This window comes from Rhipicephalus microplus, chromosome X (genome assembly GCF_043290135.1).
Source record: "Rhipicephalus microplus isolate Deutch F79 chromosome X, USDA_Rmic, whole genome shotgun sequence".
In the NCBI taxonomy this organism is placed as follows: Eukaryota; Metazoa; Arthropoda; class Arachnida; order Ixodida; family Ixodidae; genus Rhipicephalus; species Rhipicephalus microplus.
This window is the reverse complement of record NC_134710.1, coordinates 160,818,513-160,841,868: the sequence shown is the minus strand read 5'-3', so window position 1 is coordinate 160,841,868 and position 23,356 is coordinate 160,818,513. Positions and strand designations below refer to the sequence as shown.

General features: G+C 45.0%; 3 protein-coding genes across 3 annotated transcripts in view; 1 reads left to right on the top strand and 2 right to left on the bottom strand.

Moving 5' to 3' along the window:
* LOC119175517 (dual specificity protein phosphatase 22) overlaps window positions 1–17,684 on the top strand; it is a 95,990-nt gene extending 78,306 nt beyond the window's left edge. The window contains exons 4-6 of the mRNA XM_037426440.2: window positions 2,883–3,007; window positions 16,227–16,398; window positions 17,213–17,684. Coding sequence (XP_037282337.1) covers window positions 2,883–3,007; window positions 16,227–16,398; window positions 17,213–17,443 — 528 coding nt within the window. The 3' untranslated portion in view covers window positions 17,444–17,684. The remainder of the gene's footprint in view (window positions 1–2,882; window positions 3,008–16,226; window positions 16,399–17,212) is intronic.
* Window positions 10,448–11,463, bottom strand: LOC142775848 (uncharacterized). Its single transcript, XM_075878092.1, has 2 exons — window positions 11,323–11,463; window positions 10,448–11,159 (listed from the first exon to the last, which is right to left on the bottom strand). Exons 1-2 carry the CDS (start codon window positions 11,440–11,442, stop codon window positions 10,620–10,622), a joined length of 660 nt encoding a protein of 219 aa, XP_075734207.1. The 5' UTR covers window positions 11,443–11,463; the 3' UTR covers window positions 10,448–10,619.
* LOC142776906 (uncharacterized) lies at window positions 11,560–12,318 on the bottom strand. The gene is made up of 3 exons (XM_075881234.1): window positions 12,157–12,318; window positions 11,873–12,049; window positions 11,560–11,805 (listed from the first exon to the last, which is right to left on the bottom strand). The coding sequence occupies exons 1-3, from the start codon at window positions 12,316–12,318 to the stop codon at window positions 11,560–11,562; spliced, it is 585 nt and encodes a 194-aa protein (XP_075737349.1).
* Window positions 17,685–23,356: the final 5,672 nt, after the last annotated feature.

Sequence of the window (23,356 nt, the reverse complement as noted above, 5' to 3'; positions counted from 1 at the left end):
ACTAGTCTTTGTGCTCAGCGTGCGCATCACACCCCTCAGTCCCATCACCGAAGTCAGACAACCTAATCATAAGAGAAAACAAGATTCCTGAATGAGCGGGTCTAAGAAGTGGCTCAATCGACTCGTGGAGATATATATATAAGTGGTTATATCAGAAGAAAAGAAAAGAAAGGTGCCGACCCGTAACTGTCTCTCCTTACGAGGACACCTCAACAGGTCAGCAGAGGAATGGGATATGGGGAATAAAAGATATAGGGAAAAAGAAGGAGGGATAAAAAGAATAGAAGGAAAATAGACGGAGAAGAAGCCAGCCAACGAGAGAGAAAAAGAAGGAGATAGGAAAGTGGGGATCCGGTTGAAGCAGTCCAAGGGCGGGGTGCCACAATGCGAGAGCTGCACGGCTTCAGGAGACCGCGGAGGGCGAACCAGTCGGCGGGAGCTACGCTGAAGTCGGAGATCGCGAGGGCACAACCGTCCAGCTTGAAATCCTGCGAGCGAATCGACTCGTGGAGAACGACAGAAGCCTTTCGTCATTCCTGTGGTTTCGGCATGTCCTGGATAAAGCACGGCGGGACTGCTGCGTCAACACTATCCCTACTTTAAGCTTCTCGTGTGTATACCAAAGTGCGCGTGTTTCGAAATGGTGCATTTCTTTCTCTACCTTGCACACGTATTACTTACATACAAGTCACTGACCACGTACGCATGAAGATATTCACGTATTTACTGCTACTGTTTTACCTTGTACAGTGGACGATATTGTGTTTTCCTGTCATTTAAAAAAAAAAACTAAACAGCGTTAACCAACCTCTTCGTTAAAGTTCCTACATTTTATGGCCCGCGAACATACTACATTCGTATTATTTGCACCTCAATGTTCTATTTTTTAAAGGCGATAGCCTTTTTTGGAGACCTTTGACGGAAAAATTCTGGTCTGTCTGTCTGTCTGTCTGTCTGTCTGTCTGTCTGTCTGTCTGTCTGTCTGTCTGTCTGTCTGTCTGTCTGTCTGTCTGTCTGTCTGTCTGTACATTTGTCTGTCACCTTTAACAATACCCTAAGCGGCACCAAACGATACCCCAAACCACCGACCCCATCCGCAGCGTCCATCAATATTGCTTAAGATTCAGCGGTCATACATGTGCGATTGTCAATTAAAAAGCAACTATTTTGCATATCTGAGGCATCATAACAACGTGTAAATAGACTGTATGCGTGTCTTTTTTTACTAGAAAAGGCATACATAAGTAATTCTAAGGACCGCATCGTTTATCACTCTGCGCTGACAGTGCAACGCTTGCACGAAAAGGCAAGTGTTTCCAACGCTTTGCTATGATGGCCGGTGGTGGCACCTACCTGTCGCCTTGCGTTCTCCACCTTATCACCTCTGAGGCGGGCGCGCAGGCCGCGCGCTTCGTTTTCGAAGATAACTGCCATATAGCGCTCACGTTTCACGTGTGACGTGACTTGATGCGCTTGTTCGCCTCATCAGCACGCTCGAGACACTCTAACGCAGCGCCTCTAGAATACCATTCACCAAATTTTTTGCGCAGAACATCAAATAAACATTTTGTTCACTCTCTCCAGACGCAAGACTATCGTCTTTTGACGACATTTGCAGTGTAACATGCATATACGGGGCCTTTTTTTTATGAGGACTTCCATCGCCTGAAAATCTGGCTGCGGAATTATTTTAGGCACCTAAGATTCTTGAACCTAAACGACGTTCTCTCACTCTGCACCCGTCTAAATTCGGAGCCGCTGCAAAATCGAAGGTTTCACAAGAGTAACCAGATAGGTAGTCTTGCGACGTTTCAAAATTAGCGTGTTTTAGGCGCTCTTTTCAATCCGCAAGGCCGCACGCTTCGACTATACCCGGCGACGCAATAATCACGGTGCAAATGAGATGCCACATCATCAAACGCCTGAAGTAATCGCCATTCGCTCGACCGCCTTGCTGAACAAAAAACACAGGCGATATTCGCGGCGAAAATCCCGCGAACATTTCCAACGAAACCGAAATAAAAGAGTCTTGCCAGAGCGTGTTTCACGCTCCTGATGGCGTAATTGGCCCTCTGGTTTACTAGAGCGTTAGGCGACATTATGAAATATTATGCATGTCATTACTATAAAGAGGCCAGTCTTCGGCAACGATAGTAATCAACTAAGCGGCATAAAATTGCGGCACTCTAAAAAGAGAGATGTTTCGTTCATCAACCAATGTGTGATACCTTGTCAGCGATAACTCTATTCCGAATGTCCACTGAACTAAGTACTTCAACTTTTGAAACAGAATTGGCATCCCCGTCCTAGATTAGCCCAATGAATATCAACTAGATTGTACACATCATGCTATATATAAAAAAACGGCGTTTTCTAGCGGACCTACTGGAGTCGTATAGAAATTAAGCTATATTACTAGAAATAGGTACTTCTTAGTATGAGCCTGCAAAGAGTTCCTAATCGGAGAGAAGTTGACTTCATGAAATTAATGAAAAATGGCCCCAGTAATGTGGTTGTGTATTTTCGACAAAAGGTGTTATAGTGCCGACGAAAACAATAACGTGTTTTTTTTTCGTTCATTCATTTGAATGAATGCCCAAATCTCTGGTATAGTAATTGACAAAATGCTTAAGCGCGTGCTTGCGACTCACGAAACACAGAAGTTGATTGAAGTGGGAATCGCGCATCTCACTCTTAAGTGATAAGAAAACACGACGACTGCACACACAAACACATCACGATGACACCGACCCACATCGCAAAACGGTCGCTGGGCTGAGGTTTGATTAAACCAGTTTCCAACTTTCGCAAGCGATCTTTGCCGCAAGGCGGAGTAAGCGTTGCAGACTAACGAAAAGCGAACGAACGCCGTTGTCGTGCAGGACAAGGAATATCTCTGCATCCAGGCTTCAGACACCCCCGGCCAGAACCTGTCGCAGTTCTTCTCTCAGTCCAATGACTTTATTCACCACGCTCGAATGGAAGGCGGCAACGTCCTTATCCATTGGTAAGCTGTTTTCGCATGTAGAAAATATATTATAGTGTGATCATCAAGATTCGACTCCATGCGAGCACAATTACTATTGTTTTCAGGAACGCTAATCTAACTACTGTAACTTCCTTCCAACTGTGTAGTTATGTCCCGAGTCATTGCGCCGAGTTTGAAATGTGTGTATTTCACTGACTTGAATTTTTTTTGGGCGAATACTATTTTGAGTTTACAATAGGTTTATTGAGAGCTATCGCAGATAATACCTCAGACTTAAAGGCTTACAAAATTCCAACAATTAACTTAACTTGTTTAATATGTAAGCGTCCAGTCACATATGCACACGCGAACGCACACCCAATTTACGAGCGGTGAACGGCAAACTGGGCAACTTTTACTTACTCGTAGCTATGGTTGGAATTGGTTATTGCTGGCTAAGTATGGATAGATGATTGATCGTGTTAGTTAGTGCTGGCTAATTTCGCCTAAAGTGGGCTCTGCTCTCTTGTAACGGCAACATAGCCTTCATTTAGTCATGTAGTCTAAATTTATTAAAGCTCTATCATATGCATGGACAACATCCTAAGTTGCATCTGTTTGTAACTTTGCTTTATACAGAAGTCAGCAAAAATACATTTATGTTCAACACAACGTCGAACCTTTGAAATTCTCAAGGTCAGCGAATCGCTTCTCAAGTTGTGCTACTCGCGCCCTATAATATGCGTCGCACGCCCCTTGAATAAAAAATTCACCCCCGGCACTCGGGAATTACCCAACTTTTGGTCTAATTACGCGACTCTCTGCCCAAAATGCACTTATATCATTTCTTCGTCTCTGATCGCCACCACACGCACGTACCGCATAAATTTTGCTTCATTACATTTTAAAGCGGCTACTTGCTTGTACTCGTCTCCCTACTTGCTTATCTGACCTTGAGACCTTGACGAATTTTTCTGTGCATAATAAAGAAATGTCATTCCAATGGTAGGACTTAAATCTGATTACCCTTGTACCTATGCCTTAAGCATGCCTTAAGGCATAGGTCTGCCTTAAGCACTAGGCCATGCCCCATGCCTTAAGCACTAGGCCATGAACGCAAACTTAAATATTAAGTGAAACGTTTATTCCAACTCTATTAGGCGTTTGGCACACTGGGCGTGTCACGCAGCACTATTTTATTTTTACAAAGTGTTTGCTAACGATAAACATTGAAACTGCGGGATGAGTTCATAACCGAAATTCGCTCTCATTCCGTATACTTAATTCGCTGCTGTGTCAGATTTCTAGAAAGCCAAGCACGACAGCATGTTCAATTGTGAATACGAAACCAACTTTCTCTGCAAGATCTGCTGCGCATCTCTTATCGTAATGCACAAGTTTGGCGGTTTCATATCAATATTACTCATATGGACACGCTTGGTGCATTTTCCCCACAGGCAGTCTCACAGAGGGTGAGGCTATCATATATTTTTTGTACACTGACGTCACTATGTTGGAAAGTGGAAACTCCAGCTTGCAAAGCTGTGTCACACGCGGTGCTGCATTGTTTGCTCTCGCAAACACACGTGACCGACCGTCCGGGCGCCTTCGAAATTCGCTAAAGTTATATAAATTATGTAATATAGAATATTAGCGTGTATGAATTTCTGGCATACACAAATATCTTTGCGGAGAGCCGGGTCAAAGGACAATAGCACGTCACTCTAATGTAGTCTGACGTTACTAACACTTTAGTTATTATCCCAACACAGTGATGTCAGTGTCAGTCACTCTAGCGATACGTCTCGATTGCAAGAATGGGCATTTAGACCCACTTTAGAAGCGAATAAAAATATCTATTATATTTTCTTTGCAATGTCCAACACTTCGTGCTTAGTGTCGCAGCATACAGAGGCAGCCTACCGCAGGCATTGTATGATCTCAAAATTTGATGGCGCCACCCCATTAACGAAGAAGTGGGGCAGTTTGGGCTAGTTGGTATGACATGACGATAGTTATAGCGCGAGAACAGAACGAGCTTGTCTCCTTCTTGTCTCCTTGTCGTCGTTCTGTTCTCGCACTATCACAATGCCCATTAACAAGTGACTCACATTAGCAACAAAAAGTTGTCTTCACCTTGTTAATATTCATAATGCTGATATTCACTGTGCACAGAGACAAAAAGTTTAAACAGAAACAAAAAGTTGTTTTTGCCCTTTTGTTGCTTTTTATGCAGGTCTGCACCTTTTACAGAGAAAAAATTTAAAGGGTTATTTTATATCAAGCGTACCCAAAAAAAATGGTACAGATATATGTGAATGTGAGAAATTGTTATTGAGACGTTTTAATTTTTAATTCCATATATATATATATATATATATATATATATATATATATATATATATATATATATATATATATATATATATATATATATATATATATATATATATATATATATATATATATATACTGTTGCCTTGCGGGAGCCTCAAACTCTTATAATCATATGGTGGTTTTGGAACGTTAAACCCACATATCAATCAATTAATGGTCCTGTGGTCCTGTGTTTGTCAACATCTTCGGACCATTAAGAAAGAGGGAAATGGCAATGTTAATATCCCCCCGGAAATGGTAACTGAAGTGTCATTTATTGGCATGGTATCAAATCATCTCCAACGTGTACACCTAGGATACATCATTTCATCATGCACACCAGTGGTGAACAATCACGAATTGGTTTGCATCTGAAACATCATAAATGGACCTTAAGTAAACTACACCCAAACTACGTCATCAAATATTATTAGGACCCTGTGTATTAATTATCAGAACCCAAACACAACGCCGTAATACTGTCTTGCCGGCCATCTACTGCATTATAATTCTACTCCTTCGGACTTCGAAGCGGTTCAATTAAATCTGCCCTTTGATGGCCGAAGGGGTAAGATACCATTCCATAAAATAAGCACTATCGTCCGTATTTGACGTTTTATGCAGCAGTATTACTGAAACAAGTGACAACCTGCTGTATGACATGCATTATGCGCTGCCGAAAAACCCCCCTGGAAGCTTTCTCTGACGTGCTATGCAGTGAAAGAGAGGCAAAGGCATGTTTCGTCCTACCTTGTGATTGTTTAATTGAAAACATTTTTCTCCCTTGAAACAAAAACTACTCCTTTGAAACTTTCGTCACGTCTTACTGACAAACAATGCTATGCAACAATGTGCAATTAATATTTTTTGAGGTCACTACATTGCAAAAATTGAGCCAAAATACGAGTGAAAATGCTATTTTTTCCAACTTGGTCACAATATTCTCGCTATGTTATTGCTTCATTTGCTCTATCAGTATTTTGTTCGACGAAATAACTTGGCATATTCTGTGTGAATTCCCACAATACTGCTCGCAGAGACAGTCACTCTGCAATGCACTACACGAACTGGACAACCAGACTCTTTTGGAAAAAAGAATCCTGCGCTACCGACAGGTCTTTATGTCGCAGAAAAAAGCTGTCAAGGTGCTCCTGCTCTTTTTGCGCTCAACCGGCCTCTTCAAACGACTGTGATCAGAACGCCTTGCATGTGTGTGCATGTGTATTTTTTTCCTAATTTATTTTATATCTCTCTATCTCCATCCTCGTACCGGCTCTTATTTCCCCACCCCTGTACAGGGTAGCAAGCTAGTTCTTCTAGGTTCACCTTCCTGTCTCTTTCTTTTATTTATTTCTCTTCAATATAGGTACACAGGCAGGCAGACGGGCGGGCAGGCAGACGGGCGGGCAGGCAGGCAGGCACGCAGGCAGGCAGGCAGAGAACTTTATTGGGTCCTGAGAAACGCTACTCTTTTAGAGCAACGTCGCGGGCCGCTCCCACGTAGAAATGGTGAGGCCTAGCCTCACCGCCGCATCGTGGGCTCTCTTGACAGCCCATAGTTGTTGTAGTATTTCTGACCTTCGTAAGGCAGAGTCCCAATCCTCTTTTGTAAGCCGACTTGGGCCCCGTAACGAGAAGCACAGCCACGGCATATGTGCTGAGTCACTAACCTCACCACAATCAGGCCAAGTAGAGTCGAAAGCCTCTGAGGAGACCATGCTGAGGAAAAATAGAGTTGGATAGTACCTTGTCTGGAGCATTCTAAACGTGATGGCCTGAGGTCTAGACAACTTGTTGTGCGGAGGAGCAAAGGACCGCTTATTCAACTGGTAGTGTTTAGCCACTTCACTGAATGTAAGTAAAGCGTCCCTGGAAAACTCACTGCCAACCTGCGGACCTACATCCTCCCCGGCGCAGATGGTTAGTGCGCGCGCCCGGGAGTGAGCAGGGTCATTCAGGTTTACTAGAGAGTACAGTAGAGGTTCGAGATGTGCAGAAAACCAGATAATGGTATGTGGAGAAAGTGTCCTATTTTCAAGTAGTTTAAATACTTCAGTACAGACGGAACCAGAGGTGAAAGCCCTGACCGCTGGCCTTGAGTCGGTGGAGATTTGTTATCTACTTCCATCCAAAAGTGCAAGAGCTACAGCCAAATGTTCGACTCTTGAAGCAGTACAGTTCCTAACTGACGCATCATTGATAATATTACCCACGTGATTGACGGAAATAACTGAAAACCTATAGCTGAGTGACCATACTGAGCGGCGTCGACAAAATACACTGATAGAGGATTGTTCCTGATGTTCTTCAGAAGTGTGATGGCCCTAGCCCGGCACCTGCCTACGTTGTGCTGAGGATGGACATCTCGCGGAAACGGAGAGGCCTGGATGGCAGTAGGCTGTTCATCCGGCAGTTGAAGACGGTGATCCTCCACGAGTGCAGGGCTGAGACCTAGGGCGGAAAGAGTCTTCCTACCAGCCGGCATAGACGACAGGCGCACTATCTGTGCAGTCTCTTGGGCTTCAGTGATCTCCTCTAGGGTGTTATAAACCCCTAGCTGCATAAGTCATTCAGCGCTTGTTCGCACGAGGATGCCCAACACCCTCTTTGTGCTTTTTCTGATCAGAGTTTTTAGCTCCTTCCAAGAGTGCATTGCAGCAACGTACCAAGACTGCATGGCAGCAATGTACGTTATATGACTCATGAGGAATGCATGAAAGAGCCGCAGTAGATTGTCCTCCCTGGGTCCCCCCCCCCCCTACTGTTCGAAACCCTATTAATCAACCTGATCATATTCTAGGTCTTGGTTGAAATTTTAGTGATGATTTGACCGTTGTACCCGTGCGACTCAATAATCATACCCATCACTCTAATAGCTTCCACTATCGGAATGGGGGCGCCATTTCCGGTGTGAAGCACAATGTCCACCTCTGATAAAGGCTTCCAGTTCTCTGGCTTTGCTTCTTTTCTACTAGGCCTGTATAAAAGCAGCTCCAATTCACTCTAGGAGCACCTCAGCCCTATGCCAGCAAGAAAAAGCTCCGTCTGATCGACGGTTTCCTGGAGTGCAGTCTCGACTTCCCCTTGGCTACCTCAGGGACACCAGGTGGTAATATCATCAGCGTAAAGCGTGTGGTTGATGCCATTCACGTTAGATAGCAGTTAAATATATGAACATATAAAAGAAAATGTAAATATATTGCTGGGGAAAAATTGTGCTTTATAAAAAACGCTTAACATGCAGCATATTGCATTTTTTCGCCAAAGCAAAATAAGTTTAAAAATAAATAAATATTCATAGTTATGAAAGAGTAGCGCCTTGAGATTAAGAAAAAAATGGTTTTGTAGTAATTGCTCCAACCAGTATTGATATTATGTAAATTATTTAGCGTGACACAATTTCCTTGGGTGCCCAAAGTTTGAAGCAACCTCTAAGCAACATATTTTTTGGCGAATCATAATGCCTCAATAACTACTTCTCATGTGTACAACGTTTTTTCAGCATGATTGGAGATGGTGAAAAATTTACCGGGTACACTTGCTATGGAATGACCCAAACAAATAAAAAGCTGTGTTGGCCTTCCTGATACTAATCATGCAGATATCGAGGAAAAAAGTTGAGAAGAACAAAAAGTTTTTTTTTCCTTGTTGATAGCCCTAATGTAGATCTGCACCCCTTACAAAAAACAAGTTGTAACAGAAACAAAAAGTTGCTTTCACCTTGCCAATACCCTTAACGCAGTAAAGCACTCTTTACGGGAGCAAAAAGATGAAACGGAAACAATGTTGTCGTCGCCTTGTTGATGCCCTAAACTGCAGATATGCATTCCTTACAAGAACAAAAAGTTATAACTGGAACAAAAACTTGCCTTTTCCTTGCTACTACCAGAGTCCTTCAATGCTTTTCTGGTCACGAAACTCCGGCCGAAGTTTCATTCAGGGACAAAAGCTGCCGCTAGGATCGCCCCTGTTAGCGTGAAGGCTTCGCCGGCGGCCGGCGACGCTTGCGGGCCTGCTGTTTCTCCATCGGCAATGCGCCTAATTTCATCTGCTCTTCATTTCCACCTGTAAAAACGCGACCTGTAAAAACGCGAGCGAAGTGTGCGTGTTTTTGATTCAGTTGACGCTTAGCTTAGCTGTGAAATAGAGGCAAGGCCACGCGTGTTACTGAGTCGTATATGTTGCAGCGTTCGTTCGTTGCGGTTGTCACGGCCGCTACGTTCTCGCTTTGAGAAGGAGGACATCTGGCGTTTTCGATTTTTGAGTAGTCTTTGCAGTTTCCTGCATTTGAGTTAACTAGCACCAGATTTAAATCGGTATATACAGCCCTGGGCGACATGCTGCGCTTAGCAAATAGGTGTGCAAACGTACAGCACGTTGGGTTAGCGCTGTGTCTGCGCGATTTTATAGCGCGCTAATAATGTACAAAAATAACCTAGGTTTGGAAAGTGAGCATCAACATGATGAAGAAAAACGCTCACGAAATGGAAGCAGCATAATGAGCGCGCGTAGGAGTAAATGCTACACACTTGAGCGACTTTCCCGGCTGTCAACATAGGTATAGGGTGTCAACAGAAAAACTCGTATGGTCAGTGTCTGACACACTCGTCCCACCAAAACGACAAGTTAATTGATTACTTGGTTATGAGGTTTAACGCGCTGACGCTATGCAGGCAATCGGGCGCGCGCCGTAGTGTAGCCAGAGTCCTTCAAGCATTGAAGGACTCTGGTGTAGCTCTCCGGAATAATTTTAACCACCCAGGTATCTTTAACATGCGCGGGAATCTCTAAAACACGGGCATTTTCTCTTTTCGCCTCCATCAGAAAAGCGGCTGGGAACCCGCGTCCTTGGGCTCATCATCATCAGCACAGCGCCCTAGCCCCTGAGCCACCGCGGCGGGGACACTAAAAAAATTAAAAAAGAAATACAGGCAAAGCTAGCCATGCTCCGCTTTGCAAATTCAAAATACCTGATTGGATAATCAAAATGTCGCCGCCGTGGATTTTGGTTCCGCCACACAGATGACAGTAATCTGACTGGCCACTTGCTGATCGTCGCAGGCAGCTGCCAAGCGCATGCAAATGACTAGAAAACGCGCCGCGGCTGTGGTGCAAGTGTTTATTCATACAAGTTTACGGCAATAGCATGGCGGATAAAGGAAATAAACAACGTCACACAAGCAACTAGGAACACAAATGTGCAAGTGTTTTTTGTCACTAGCAAACACAAAACACAACAGTTGGGCTTTACATAGCATGACAAACAGAACATCTGCTACCCATGGGGCTTGTTGCCACCATTTGCTGGGCAGTTTGCTCGCCGCGTTGCTCGTGTCAGCTTGTTTTTTTCCCTGGTGTAAAAGTGCAGGCGGCACCTCAAGAAAAAATGAACAACCTCTGCTGTGGTACCCACATAGTGCAACCTACAGCCCACACCAGCAGAAGCAATGCGGCTGTCGAGCAAAACTTGGTCAACAATGTTCGCATACACATCGGCACATGCAACTGTGTCCACAATCAGTTCTTCAACATGTCCTTCCACAATGCGCAACAGGCTGAGAAGCTGGGATGAGGGCACTTGCAGGAATCTTCTTGACTTCTTCTGGATTAGGTCAGTTGGCTCTCGTGTCTGGCTCTTGAGTGTTCCCACGCAGTCAGTGCAGCTTATCGTTGAAAACTTCTTTACCACGTAACCGGCAAGATAATTAAGAATGCACTCTTTGGTGGAGAGCGTAACGTCAGGCACGGATGCATTGTTCACTGCCTCTCCCGGCTCCTCAAGAACGTCATCAAAGAGGACCGCCAACATGTCAATCTGCAAAATACATTCCAAGTTTCAAATCTTTCAATGTATAAGTTGAGATTCGTAAATGCAAGAACACATTATGTTTCATTTGGTTATTTGGTCATTTGTGTAGTGAAACTGCTCCTGAAAAAAAGAAACTAGAGCTAATAAATAAAAGCAAGGGGCACGTTACCTGACTGGAGGCAGGTTTTCCCTTGTCAAAGAGGCCCTGGAGCTTGAGCAACAGCTGGGGTCCATCTCCCTCGACCGAAGCCCGTTTTGGCGGCCGAACTAGGTTGTTTACAGAGAGCATCCGATAGATGAACAAAAAATGTTGCACAGTCGGCTGCTCTCCGTCACCAGCAACATGCCTGACGATGCCGAAAAACCTCTAGAAAGAAAAAATCAATTTATCGCAACAATGAGAAAGTCATAGCACATTTATACACATAAAAGTCATCATGTTTACCTCTAGAGGATCTTGTCCGAAGTTCCCAACGAGAACGTAACGAAACCCAGACAACAGCAAGCTCTCGATGAATGCAACTGAGCTATGCAGTGTCAGTCTGAGGGCTCCACATGTCTGCTTACTCAGAAAGCAGACTTGCCTCTGGGTCGGTAATGTCTTGATGTATTTCTCCCAGTTGTCCAGCCATGCAATGCTGTCCTTCAACACCTGGAATAAAATTATGCTTCATCTATAGTACACGAAAAACACTTCATAACACATGTAATAATCTCACAGCAATGTGTTGTGCTTCGTTGAATCGAACATGGTCTGGCCTCCGAGAGTTCAGGCAGTCGAACAGCTTGTTCAATGTTCTTGTGAATTGCGATGTTGCAGCCGACCCATGGAGCTTCTTGCAGTCTTCCTGCTCGCTATAAAACTCCATGGCCGAAGCAGTACTCTCACTGAACAGCTGTAAAATGTGTGGAAAAAAAGGATTTTAAGCTTACTTCCCAAAACGTGTGAGCAGATGTTTTTGAAATACACTTTGCACTGAACATAGCTGCGTGCATGACTTGCCTGGACAGCCAACTTCACGCTCATCTTTTGGAACGCATTGGGGAAAATATGGGCTTTCGTTAACTTAGGTACAGCCCGGAGTCCAGCCTGTTCTTCTTCATAGTCCAGTAAGTCCTTGTAGTGACAGTGGAACACCTCCTGTCCTTGAGGGAGCTGCAACATAAGGACAAGTGACAAATTTTTTTTAAACTGAATAGTTTATGCACAGGTCAAGGCATTCACATGCAACTTTTTTTTACTTACCAAAAACTTGCCCACTTTGACCAAGTTGTTTCTGATGCACTTAAATATGTGCGGTGGATCAATTACAACGTGGACTTGCTTTGAGGGCTCACACGGGTGTTCAAAACACGTTTGAAGCTTGTGCATGTCCCCGTTGACACCTTGAGAGAAAAACAGTTTAATAGTACACTTGTTTTTCTACTATATCACTAACCACAGCTAAATAAAATTTGAAAAGACGTACCCAGAGATCTCAAGGCTGATTGGTTTGATGTGGAGTTGTCGCAGGTCACTGCGTCAACAACAACACCAGCGTTTGTAAGGTGAACAATGCACTGCAAAAGGAACTTCGCCACGATTGATCCTGGGGCAGCACCAGAAGCACAAAATGTGCCCACAGTTTGTGACCACCCTCCCAGAAAAGGCCGAAACAGAAAGACCAGCACGTGGTCGCCGTCTTTGCCATGGTCACCTGGTCGTGTGTGTTCGGCGAAATCCACCTTGCCCAGCAGTGCCATGTCCGACTCGCGAATGTGGACGCTTTTTCTGACGCTCATTTCGTCGAACATGAGCACTCCTGGAAAGTTTTGGGTAGGTTAACATCTTGTCTCATTTGCGCTGCTGAATATAATACAATTATAAAAATGAGTACTGCTTCTTACCTCGACGCTCTCTTTCTGGAACTGCTTCTAGCTTTTCACACAGAACCGTGAACAAAGTGCTGTCGAAGCCAAAATCAGCTTTCAGATTTCTGAGGTAGCCATAGAGGGTGCGGGGATTTGGAAGGGGCAAAAATTCATTTTCATGAAGAAAAGTGTAGACTGCTGTGGACTTTATCTTTAGCAGCAAGCAGTCATAAATCCACTCTTTTTTGTACCTGGAGAGAATGAATTGCAAATTTGTTTTCCACAATGAGCGTGTTGGAAACTATTCATGCAAAGCAAAAAATAATGAGAATGGTGTTATAAAAACTGAAGAAAGTATATTTGCCCAAACAAACCTGCAATTTTTCCCGAAATTAGAAATAACACTACACAAAACGGCCAAACCAATGTCTGCCTCAATAGCATATTGTTTTGCGGTACAACAGATACAAATACATGATGAATCAATGAAGGCTACACCTTGAGATAACATTTTCAAACGCAAAAGGGGCAATCCAATAGCAATGTTACGTGTGTGATGGGGTATTTGGAACTTACCGCGCAGCTGTTGCAGACTTCGCGTTGGCTTTCATGAGCCAGTGGTCAAAAATGAGCTTCTCGCGAGCCGAAAGCTTCTGTATTGAAGGACTCTGCTACTATTGAAGGACTCTGCTTGAAGTATTGAAGGACTCTGCTACTACCCTTAAAATATACATCCATTACAGCGGCAAAACAAATAGTAAGAAGTCGAGGAAGAATATTTAGTTGCAGGTCCGGAGGCTCCTGGCTGACGCCTAGGCGTGGGACCCGCACCGCCTAGCATTCTTATATTACAATTGCATTCTCATCCTCCTCCTTACAACGAGCTAGCCGTGACCAGTGCGCTCTTTGGACTTAGATCTGATGGCACAAACTTAGCGACGCGCTGAAAAAAAAAAACACAAGAGGGACGCGTATTGCCACAAACTCCAGCTCCAGTGCTCTTGGTCTGTCACTGTCGCTTTCTTTGGTTGACCCAACAAAATAGCTTTACGGTGACGGTGTGGCGCTGCTGAGGTCGAAGACGAGGGTTTCGTTTCCAGCTACGACGGCCGCATATCAATAGGAATGAAATACAAAAAAAATCACAGCATATCCACGGATTGAATGATGATGAGTTGGGCGAAGCATCCGTCCGTCCAACTGTGGGTCGATCTGTCCGTCCGCGCGTCTGTCCGTCAGTCTGTCTATATCTCCGTCTGTCCAGTGAACACTCCAAGTAACATCATCTCGCATCTTTTCATCATATACTGATTATATTCAAGTACCGCCATCTAGCGGAAATTCTAAGAACTAAACTCCCCCATGGCACATACCCGAGAGAGGTGGTTACTACAGAGGACGATTGAGTGACGCCTTAAGGAGCTTCGCCCCTAAAAACACCAGCGTCGTCAGGTTTAAGTCCACGTTACGGAACCCGAAGTGGTCAAACTTATTTTGGCGTTCCCCATCACCGTGTTCTTTATAATCACAGTGGTGGTGGCGCATAAATTTTGGGACGTGTTTTTAAGTGGCATGCCCATATTGTGAAGCAGTATTACGCTCATCCAATCAAAAGCACGACTGTGCTTCAGCATTTTGTAGTGCTGTTTCTCGGTGGACTAGTGTATAACCACGCCCCGCCGCGGTGGTCTAGTGGCTAAGGTACTCGGCTGCTGACCCGCAGGTCGCGGGTTCGAATCCCGGCTGCGGCGGCTGCATTTCCGATGGAGGCGGAAATGCTGTAGGCCCGTGTGCTCAGATTTGGGTGCACGTTAAAGAACCCCAGGTGGTCGAAATTTCCGGAGCCCTCCACTACGGCGTCTCTCATAATCATATGGTGGTTTTGGGACGTTAAACCCCACATATCAATCAGTGTATAACCACTTCACGGCATGGAGACATCACAAATCAAGATATTGGGCAACCATTGGATAGCACAGCGTTCGATTTACAATACTAGAACGCGAAACACTCTCGATATTTATTTTCCTTCGGTTTACTGCTGAGAGCCATGAGTTCAATGTGCAGAGTATTTCGGTCACAACTCGCTCTGGAAAGTCGTACGGACCGTAATGGGGCACCTTCTACAGTGACTGGAAAGCCAAAAATATAGAGGCTACTCCCAACAGACCTGCTCTCTTTTCCTTCCACATAAACACAAGAAAGTTTCTCATTATTGCGCAAACGTATAAGGGCGCCGTCTTTACTGGGCAGCAGAAAAACCCGCCACGATCATGTGCACACGACCCGTACAATGTGTAACAAGCTGCGCGGGCCCTTAAAAAACTCGCCACAAAAACAAACACTCGCGCCGGAAGCTCGGCAGTGACGAGTCCAGCCGATAAAGAAATGGGCCAAGAAATTTTATTAGAACTATGCAGGAGCGCTACAAATATAATACGTGCACACATCCACGACGCGCCATGACTAGCAGTGTTCCTCGAAAGTAACACGCCCTTCGACAGGTATAGCATGCTGCATCACACTTCCGGAGAGTGGAGGGCGAATGGACGACCTAGTGAGCAACACGGCGAATGAAATATATGGTATGAAACGACGTTCGTGCGATAATGAATGTTCTCGCCAATCACCACTGTGTAATTTATTGCACGATTGCCTTTTTTTTTCTAACGAGTCAGTGACTACGAGATACGAGGCAGCATTCAAATGCTACAAAATTGGCATAATTACATGACTTGACGAGTGCTATCTAGAGGATCATTCGGTAATTTATTTAAAGTGTACTGGCTAACCTCCCTGTCCTTCCTCATTTATTCCTCCATATTTACAGTGCGGAAGACGGTGCTGGATGACGGGGCCTGAGCAAGGCACACAGGCGGTCTCATCTATGTTTTTGCATGCCTTATGTTGTCTTCTGTCGCATTTTCGCACTCCGTTATTTTAAGTTTCGGTTTCCTGTACGAACTAGTAGTACTCTTATGCTATATCCAAACGAAACGAGAGAAAGTTCACATGCGTATACACCAAGCGCAAGTTCACAGTCGAGGCTACTTGGTCGGTCTATTGCAATAATAATTCTAGTCGCCGGAAAGACAGCCGCTAAACATTTTACGCAACCGACAGCCAACTCAATGATTGATGCCAGCGGCTTGCGCAACCCTTTATCTTAGAGAATGGCTTGCCATAATGCGTAGCTAATCGATATAGGTGGCATTTTTGCAGCCTCGCAGGAGTTTCCCGCAGCGTGACGATCGCCGTAGCCTACGTGATGTCCGTGACCAGCCTCAACTGGCGTGAAGCACTCAAAGCCGTGCGTGGAGCCCGGAGTATCGCCAATCCGAACTTCGGGTTCCAGAAACAACTGCACGAGTACGAGTGCAAGAAACTGCACGAGGCGAGTGCTGCCCCCCTATTCTCTTTGCGCGACATTGGGAAGGAATTGTGTGCCTGTACCTGCGACGACAAAGCGTCTTTCGTCTAGTTCAAGTGCGCCGACGGCAAAACGCCCGTGCTTTGCTTACCACTGTGACATACATATGCGCGCGTGTTAATTCCGGCCGTAACAAGAAAATTAAAGTGACGTCCTTTTCATATTCAGGGTGACGCTTGGAAGGCGATTAGCATAAATGTCACGCATTCTGTCATCAAATACCACGAGAGACCACTGCACCTGCGAAGACAAAGACACAGCCCGAACAATATTTTTAGGTGAGGGGAGCGATGGGAGTGGGCTGTGAACCAAACTTCACGTTCGTGCGTGTGTTTGTAAATGTCCGGTTACATATACACACTCAAAATGGGAGAAAAATTCGGGGCTTTGGCCACCTCCATCACCCCTGGCTACCCCGGTATTCGGAAACATCCGAAGAAACGAAGTAAAGAAGCATGTACGTCGCGTCGGGACAGCTTGGGGCTAAGTAGCGACTCATTCCTCATATCACTCAGAACGACCTGCTCTTCAGTGAAAAGTCAACAAATAAAATGCACCAATAGCATGTCGCTGTGTGCGTAAACAGTGTGATAATTTTTCAGACAATTTTTACTAACATTCTGTGGCAGGCTGTATGTCACCGCATCACGTACACCACATTATACACAAAGCCATCTCGAAGCTGTCGGTCACAGCCATTCCTGCGCACTGGGTGACTGTACCAAGAGCTGCACGCACCTCTCTCTCTCACTGAGTCCGTTTCCCCTGCAAAACGCAGGAGCGCAAGAGGCTACGGCAGAAGTTCCCGCGCGAGAGCTTCTGTGAGGACGAGCAGGAGTGCCGCAAGCTGCTGGCGGCCTACCACAACTCGGTGCGGCCCTTGGAGCCCAGCCCAAGCATATGCCGGCGCACGCAGGGCTTGACGCCGCCTTCGTCTCCCCGAAGGCGCCGCCACCGCAGCCCGTCTCCGTCGGCAGGCCCCTCAACGAGCTACGCCAGGCCGCCCTGAGTGCGGTCCGGACACCCGAAGGGTGGTTGCAGCTCGCAGGGCCAGCTTGGCTCGCACGGGTGGCCTCTCGCTGTACCTTTGGCCCAAGGCATACGTTGCCACTACTCGCTAGGCATACGGTCTCGCCCCAAAATGGCAGCGCAGCGGGCTCAGTGTGTGTGCCAGAGGAACCATTGAGCAGCGAAACTGATGCCTTTTCTGTTCATGCCCACACTGAATCGGCGAGAGATCAAGCTGCTCGCTCTATCAAAAAAAAAAATGGAGGTACTCCAGCCTCGTTTACGCTTTTCACTAGCAAAGGTGCGAACGGAGACGTTTTGAGAGAAGTGAAGCGTTAGAAGAAAGTGAACAAACGAGTGCATTCGGACAAAAAGCGAAGGTCTCTTCGCTTTGATTGTGGCACCATTTCAAGTTTATAGAACTGCCGGCGAAATCGAAAACCTCTAGAAACGCGGCTTTGCACGCCCTTTCCTTTTCTTCCTTGATATGAAAAAAGAATTCACGTATGCTTTGGCTAAAACAAACAGATAACTGCGTTATTTGGAACATGATATTTTTGTAGCACGTAACGTGAGAATCGATAGCAGTGACGAGAGAAGCGGCTGTCTGACTGTCATGATAACTTTGTTGCTAAACGTCCTTCAAGCATGTCCCTTTCTTTACTTTATCGTGTGGGCATAGTGTGATTGTCTCCCTATTTATTGTATTCTATTTTTTAAGCGCCGTGGTTAGTCCACAAATGTCAACACACCCGTCATAGGTCTTTGAGTGTCGATCAAAATATCGTGTTTGACACGGTGTTGACTAATGATAATTGAAATTGTGGAAACTGTGAAAAGAGTGCTCAAGACAGCAGCGAGAAAAGTGGACAAGTCAGCGTCTCAAAAAGGCACAGGAATATTATAGACAGCTGTTCAAAGTTTTATTTAGTATTGTTTAAAGCTCCCCGTAGTTTTTCACGGTCATTATCAAATGTCGTAGGCGTAGTAGCAATGTAGCTTGATTCAACGACGATCGTCGTCTTGAAATAGCTAGCAAAAAGTTCGTCGCAGACCTAAGGACATCAAAAAGGTGCTTAGCATACCTCACCTGTTTGAAAGAGGCGCTTGTTGTTGCTAGAAGAGCAAAAATATGTGTTGTGACATTTTCCACTGACGTAGCTCACGCCGCCGCTCATGAGAGTTCGGTTGATGTCAAATCTTGTGGTGCCTTTCTTGTTGGAGACTGCCTCAGTGTTGTTGATTCGTTTATTGGCAGTTACCGCTGAGTTGTACAATGTTAAGACATGTTCAAGCGTCGTGCGTGAAGGGTGTCGCAGCGTAGATTGACACTAACGTCGGTGCACGCTCAAAGACACTTTGGGCTACGCACGTGCAACAACCGTCCATACCTTATCGCGCGCATCCCTCCTTGAAAGTAGAAGAGAAAAGTGATAGGGATAGGCTTTGTGCTCAGCCATGAGAAGGTTCAAGAGGTTGACGAAAGAGCAGTCATATCAAATACAAATGCACAGTCTCAATATTGGGAGCGCCGGAAATTAGACTTGCTGAGATTAGACGCCGCAGTTAACAGAAAGAACCGAAAACAAATCTGCGCATATATGTATATAATAAACGGCGATGTCCCCATAAATTGTGGTGGAAACACTCATTCAAAACACCTCTAAGCGTACGACTGTTGATAAACACCTGCGCTAACTTTAGTTGCTGTAATTTTTTTTCAATAATTATGATGACAGCATAAAAGATATAGGCCCACGAAGGTAACGCACTTGCTGTAATATAATCTAGAGAATGTAGTAATCTGTCTGAAGGTTTTCCTTCACTATAGAATAGAATAATTGAGACACGCAGTGGTCTGAGCAACCGAACGAGCTGTAGATCCCAAGCTGGTTCTTCTCGTTGGGACTGCGGTACCTGAAAACCTCTTGCGCCTACTCTAGCGTCTGAGATTTGTGTGTGCAAGGTCCAACGAGTTTATTTGTTTGCATGTGTTTTGTTCTTTTAAAAAACGAGCGTAGAGGGCACAAATGTTCGAGATAAATGCGAAGAGTGGGGGCCAATCTTCACCTGTAAACAAAGGAAAATGTTCGCTTCAGCAAAACGCTGTCCTGACTTCACTGCGACGATGTGCCTGAAAGGAAACCTTTATTTATTTGCTCGGTTGCGTTCTCTCCGAAGTGATATCGCCAAATACGCTCGGACAGAACTCAAAGCATCAAGTAACGTGAAATGTTGTTAAATACAACAATAACTGTCTTTTTTTTTCTTTTTTTTCTTTACAAAACCGTTACAAGCCGGCTGAGTCAAGAACGATAAAGAAAATCACATCCATCAAACACTTTTATATGGGTTAGTACGGTTCATTAACACACTAAACACAGATGAGTTCATTCCAAACGGTCCTTTGCCTCACTTATGATTAACTTTCTTCTTTATGCACCTGTTGTAATATCCAGATGACACGCACAACTTAGAGCCTAAAGGTTTCAATCGCTATTGCTTTAGAAATGGATATATGACACGCGTTGAGTCCTTGTGCCAATTATCCACCGTTAAAAAAGGGGGGCCCTTCGACAAGCTCTCGCTGAGACAAGTCGTTTGCGTGGTGTTGTAAGCCAGGCGAAATGTGTAGTCACACTATTATTTCATGAGGCCGAAACTTCCGCAGTGCTTGTTCCCCGTTTTTGTATGACGTGCCGCTTCAGTAAACTCATGACTCGATGAATGCTGTAAAGCAGAGGCCTAACAACGTGTTCAGAAACAAGTTTACTCGGGAGCCTCGCAAAGTACAGTCATAAAGATTTTGTTATAGTCGCGAAAGTTTATTACTAAAGGGCCTACTTCTTAAATAAACCATAACGCCGAGTCCAGGGCCCCTAACACGCGAGTGGGTTACAAACATAGATGAACGAAACTGTCGTCAAAAGATATACTTCAGTTAAAAGAAAAACGACTCAGTGTTGCAGTACTTGAAGTGCCAGAGGTTACTAATAATATCGCTTTCTCACTGCTGGCTCTAAGCCTGTTTAACAACCCCAATGATAACGCGACGTCTTTCGTTTAAAAGTCCATCGGCAGCGTCGCAATCCTTTGAGCCAACGCGTGAGACACTCGCAGCTTATCGAATGGACAGGCTTTAGCTGAATGAGACGCATGGACCTTGAACAGGTGAAAGGAGGCCGAATGCTCCAAACGCACCGCTCGAACTGTTTTCCTTTTTTGTCGTTGTTGTCGGTGTTTTATCAGATTTTATATTTATTTATTTACTTAGACTAGCCCTCAGCATCTCGCTACGTGCTCATCGCCTCGGTGCAGGCGTCAAATTCAGGCTCGAGTTTTTTTCCTATAGGAAATGCTGTGCGGCATCGAAGTATAGCATTTCACGTTTGTCGCTGTGAAGAGAATAGAAGAAAAAAAAAAGGTCATACACACATAGAGGTTAATTCTGGTCAAGGAAGCACTCTAACGCAAGCAAGTTAACTTGTTCAGAGATGTAGGATTTGCTGTGCCTTTTTTGAACATAACAAAGTCATTCCTGCACTGTAAATAACACGTTTTTATAGCAGCAGATGTTTCCCTAGACTTTTTTGACTACAGCACCACCAGTCCATATATAAATATATAAAGATATATATTATATATAGATCAACTTCTATATATAGAGAGAAAGAGACCATTTGCTCATTTTAACACTTCTGCTTCAGCAGACCTATACTCTCTAGCAATATTATCCTAGGGGTTAGTGACCAGTCCTGCGTGCCATTCTCTCGGCACGTACGTCCTGTAGCTTTCTCTTTGCGGCGCCTTTGCGTCGCTTTTCGCAGTTTGCTCCCGATGACCGTTTCATTCCCTCCGCGCAGCCCGCTAATGCCTACATGGCCAACCCTTCGCACCGCGACCTCGGGAATACAGAGTGCGCGCGTGGGAGTAGTTCGTAGCCGCTTGTCTGTATCTATATACTCGCTAGCTACCGAGAAAGGACTCGCAGGTGCCTCGGCAGTTTGTCCTTCGGAGGCCCGGCGGCGGTGCCTCACGCAGTGCGCAAAGCCCGATGAGCGAAGCATGCGCGAGCGAACGTGTATTTTGGCTCACAACACGCAGGTCGTATCAATAGAGAGACCGTAAGACCTTCTGCGACGCATAGAAAGTAAAGTGAGTGGCTGACGCGTTCCCGGCTGTTTCCAGCAGCCGCCAGAAGGAGTGCATGGCGTCGCCTCACCGAAGTTCCATACGTGTACGAATTTAGTCCCATGTACACAGTGGGTCTACTCAGGTCCTGTCTCTGAAGAATTTGGCGGGAAATTTACCCATGGAGTGTTTGTTCGTGAATTCATTCTCTTCTCGTAGAACTTACACTGCGAGTAGTTCGTGGTATGACCAAGCCGCAAATCAGCCCGTACGCCACGCGCGAGTGCTGCTTTCACTACCTTATGAATAATAATAATAATAATAATAATAATAATAATAATAATAATAATAATAATAATAATAATAATAATAATAATAATAATAATAATGAAAGCTCACCACTCCTGGTGCCAAGTTCATGAAGCTTTTCATTCATAACGTAAGAATGGCGCTTTGGACGAGTAGGTATGCCAAAAAGTTCAGAGAGTGTAGCGCATCTCAAACAGTGTCAAAGGAAACAAGAGTAGGGATTAGAAGAGAGGACGAGACGGCGACTCGAGCGCCATCGTCCTGTCCTCGCTCCAGCCCCTCCGGGTCCTGTTACTCTGGGTTGCGCTGAACAGTCTCAAACTTCACGTTCATGAAGGTGGCAGTAGCGACCGCGCGAGTGTGAAGGTCGTAAAACAGAAGAGGCCACCGACGGGCTATTCGCAGATCGAGGAACTCGCGACGTCCTCCTTTAGACACCGTCTTCTCGCCGCTGTCACTTTTAATTAAGCTCGGGTACTAAATGTGATACACATTTCGAGTGCGCTAGCCCACCCGAAGGCGCCAATTGTGATTTTAAAAAAAAAGAACCACCACGTTCGTCTTTGTTCAGGTTGTGCAGAGCACTAACGTTATATACGATTACGCTCGCCGGGGTTGTCAACTGTACATACCTTTTTTGACCCCGTGGGCTGAATTTTTGACTAGTGCGGCGTCATCGTGAGCAGGCACGCGGTAAGGTGCGTCACTTTTTTACTTTCTAACACTCTCGACAGTGAAAGTGTCCGGCACTTTTTTTTTTCTTTTAGGCTGTTTTGGCTGCATGCTAATCGATTTCGAAGCGACTCGATCGGGCCGGAATCGACTAAGCTTGCTAGTCGCTGCTCCTCTCTTAATTGACAGTGTGCGCCTATAATCGCTGTAGCGTCTAGCCAGACGGTATTTCGAGCAAAAAGTTTTCCTCGCCATTCTGCCATAGGTAATCTGCAGCAAATCCGAATTTTCGCCTCACATGCTCCATTTGCTTAAAATTGCAGCAGCGGTATGAAAAAAAAAAGTAGTCACGTATTGTCACTTAATAAGTGCGGTACCTTATGTGTCTGCAACCTGATGTTAGTAAGTTTAGCAAGCAGACGGCTAATCATTATTTCTTCCTACCTCTTATTCTATGTTTTGAGTAAATGAAATGTCAGACGACTGCATGTGTTGTTCAATACAAGAGCCTGAGCTAGAAGGAAAAAAGAAACAGTTTAAAGAAGTGGAGCATTCTGATAGACCTCGAAAACTGACGAAGAAAATTAAGCCCGTGTCGGGATATGGCTCCAATGCCAATCTTCATTTTTATTTTCACTTAATTGATATAGTTGTCGTATTCGTCTATAAAAGCAATTGCTATAAGATTATAATAAAACTCCGGAACTGGTGTAGTGCTTGCTACGACCACAGCAAAATGTGAGCGCACGTCGTTACGTTTTCTATAGTCAGTATTAATTAACATGTCTCGCACCACAACGCG

Bases quoted from the DNA above. Each gene is read 5' to 3' on its own strand.
- LOC142775848 (XM_075878092.1), bottom strand. From the start codon at position 11,442: ATGCTCTCTGTAAACAACCTAGTTCGGCCGCCAAAACGGGCTTCGGTC. The intron at 11,160-11,322 runs GTAACGTGCCCC...TGTATTTTGCAG, and splicing joins GAAAACCTGCCTCCAGTCAG to ATTGACATGTTGGCGGTCCT.
- LOC142776906 (XM_075881234.1), bottom strand. From the start codon at position 12,318: ATGTTGCAGCTCCCTCAAGGACAGGAGGTGTTCCACTGTCACTACAAG. The intron at 12,050-12,156 runs GCAAGTCATGCA...CACATTTTACAG, and splicing joins GCGTGAAGTTGGCTGTCCAG to CTGTTCAGTGAGAGTACTGC. The intron at 11,806-11,872 runs GTGAGATTATTA...ATTTTATTCCAG, and splicing joins ACGAAGCACAACACATTGCT to GTGTTGAAGGACAGCATTGC.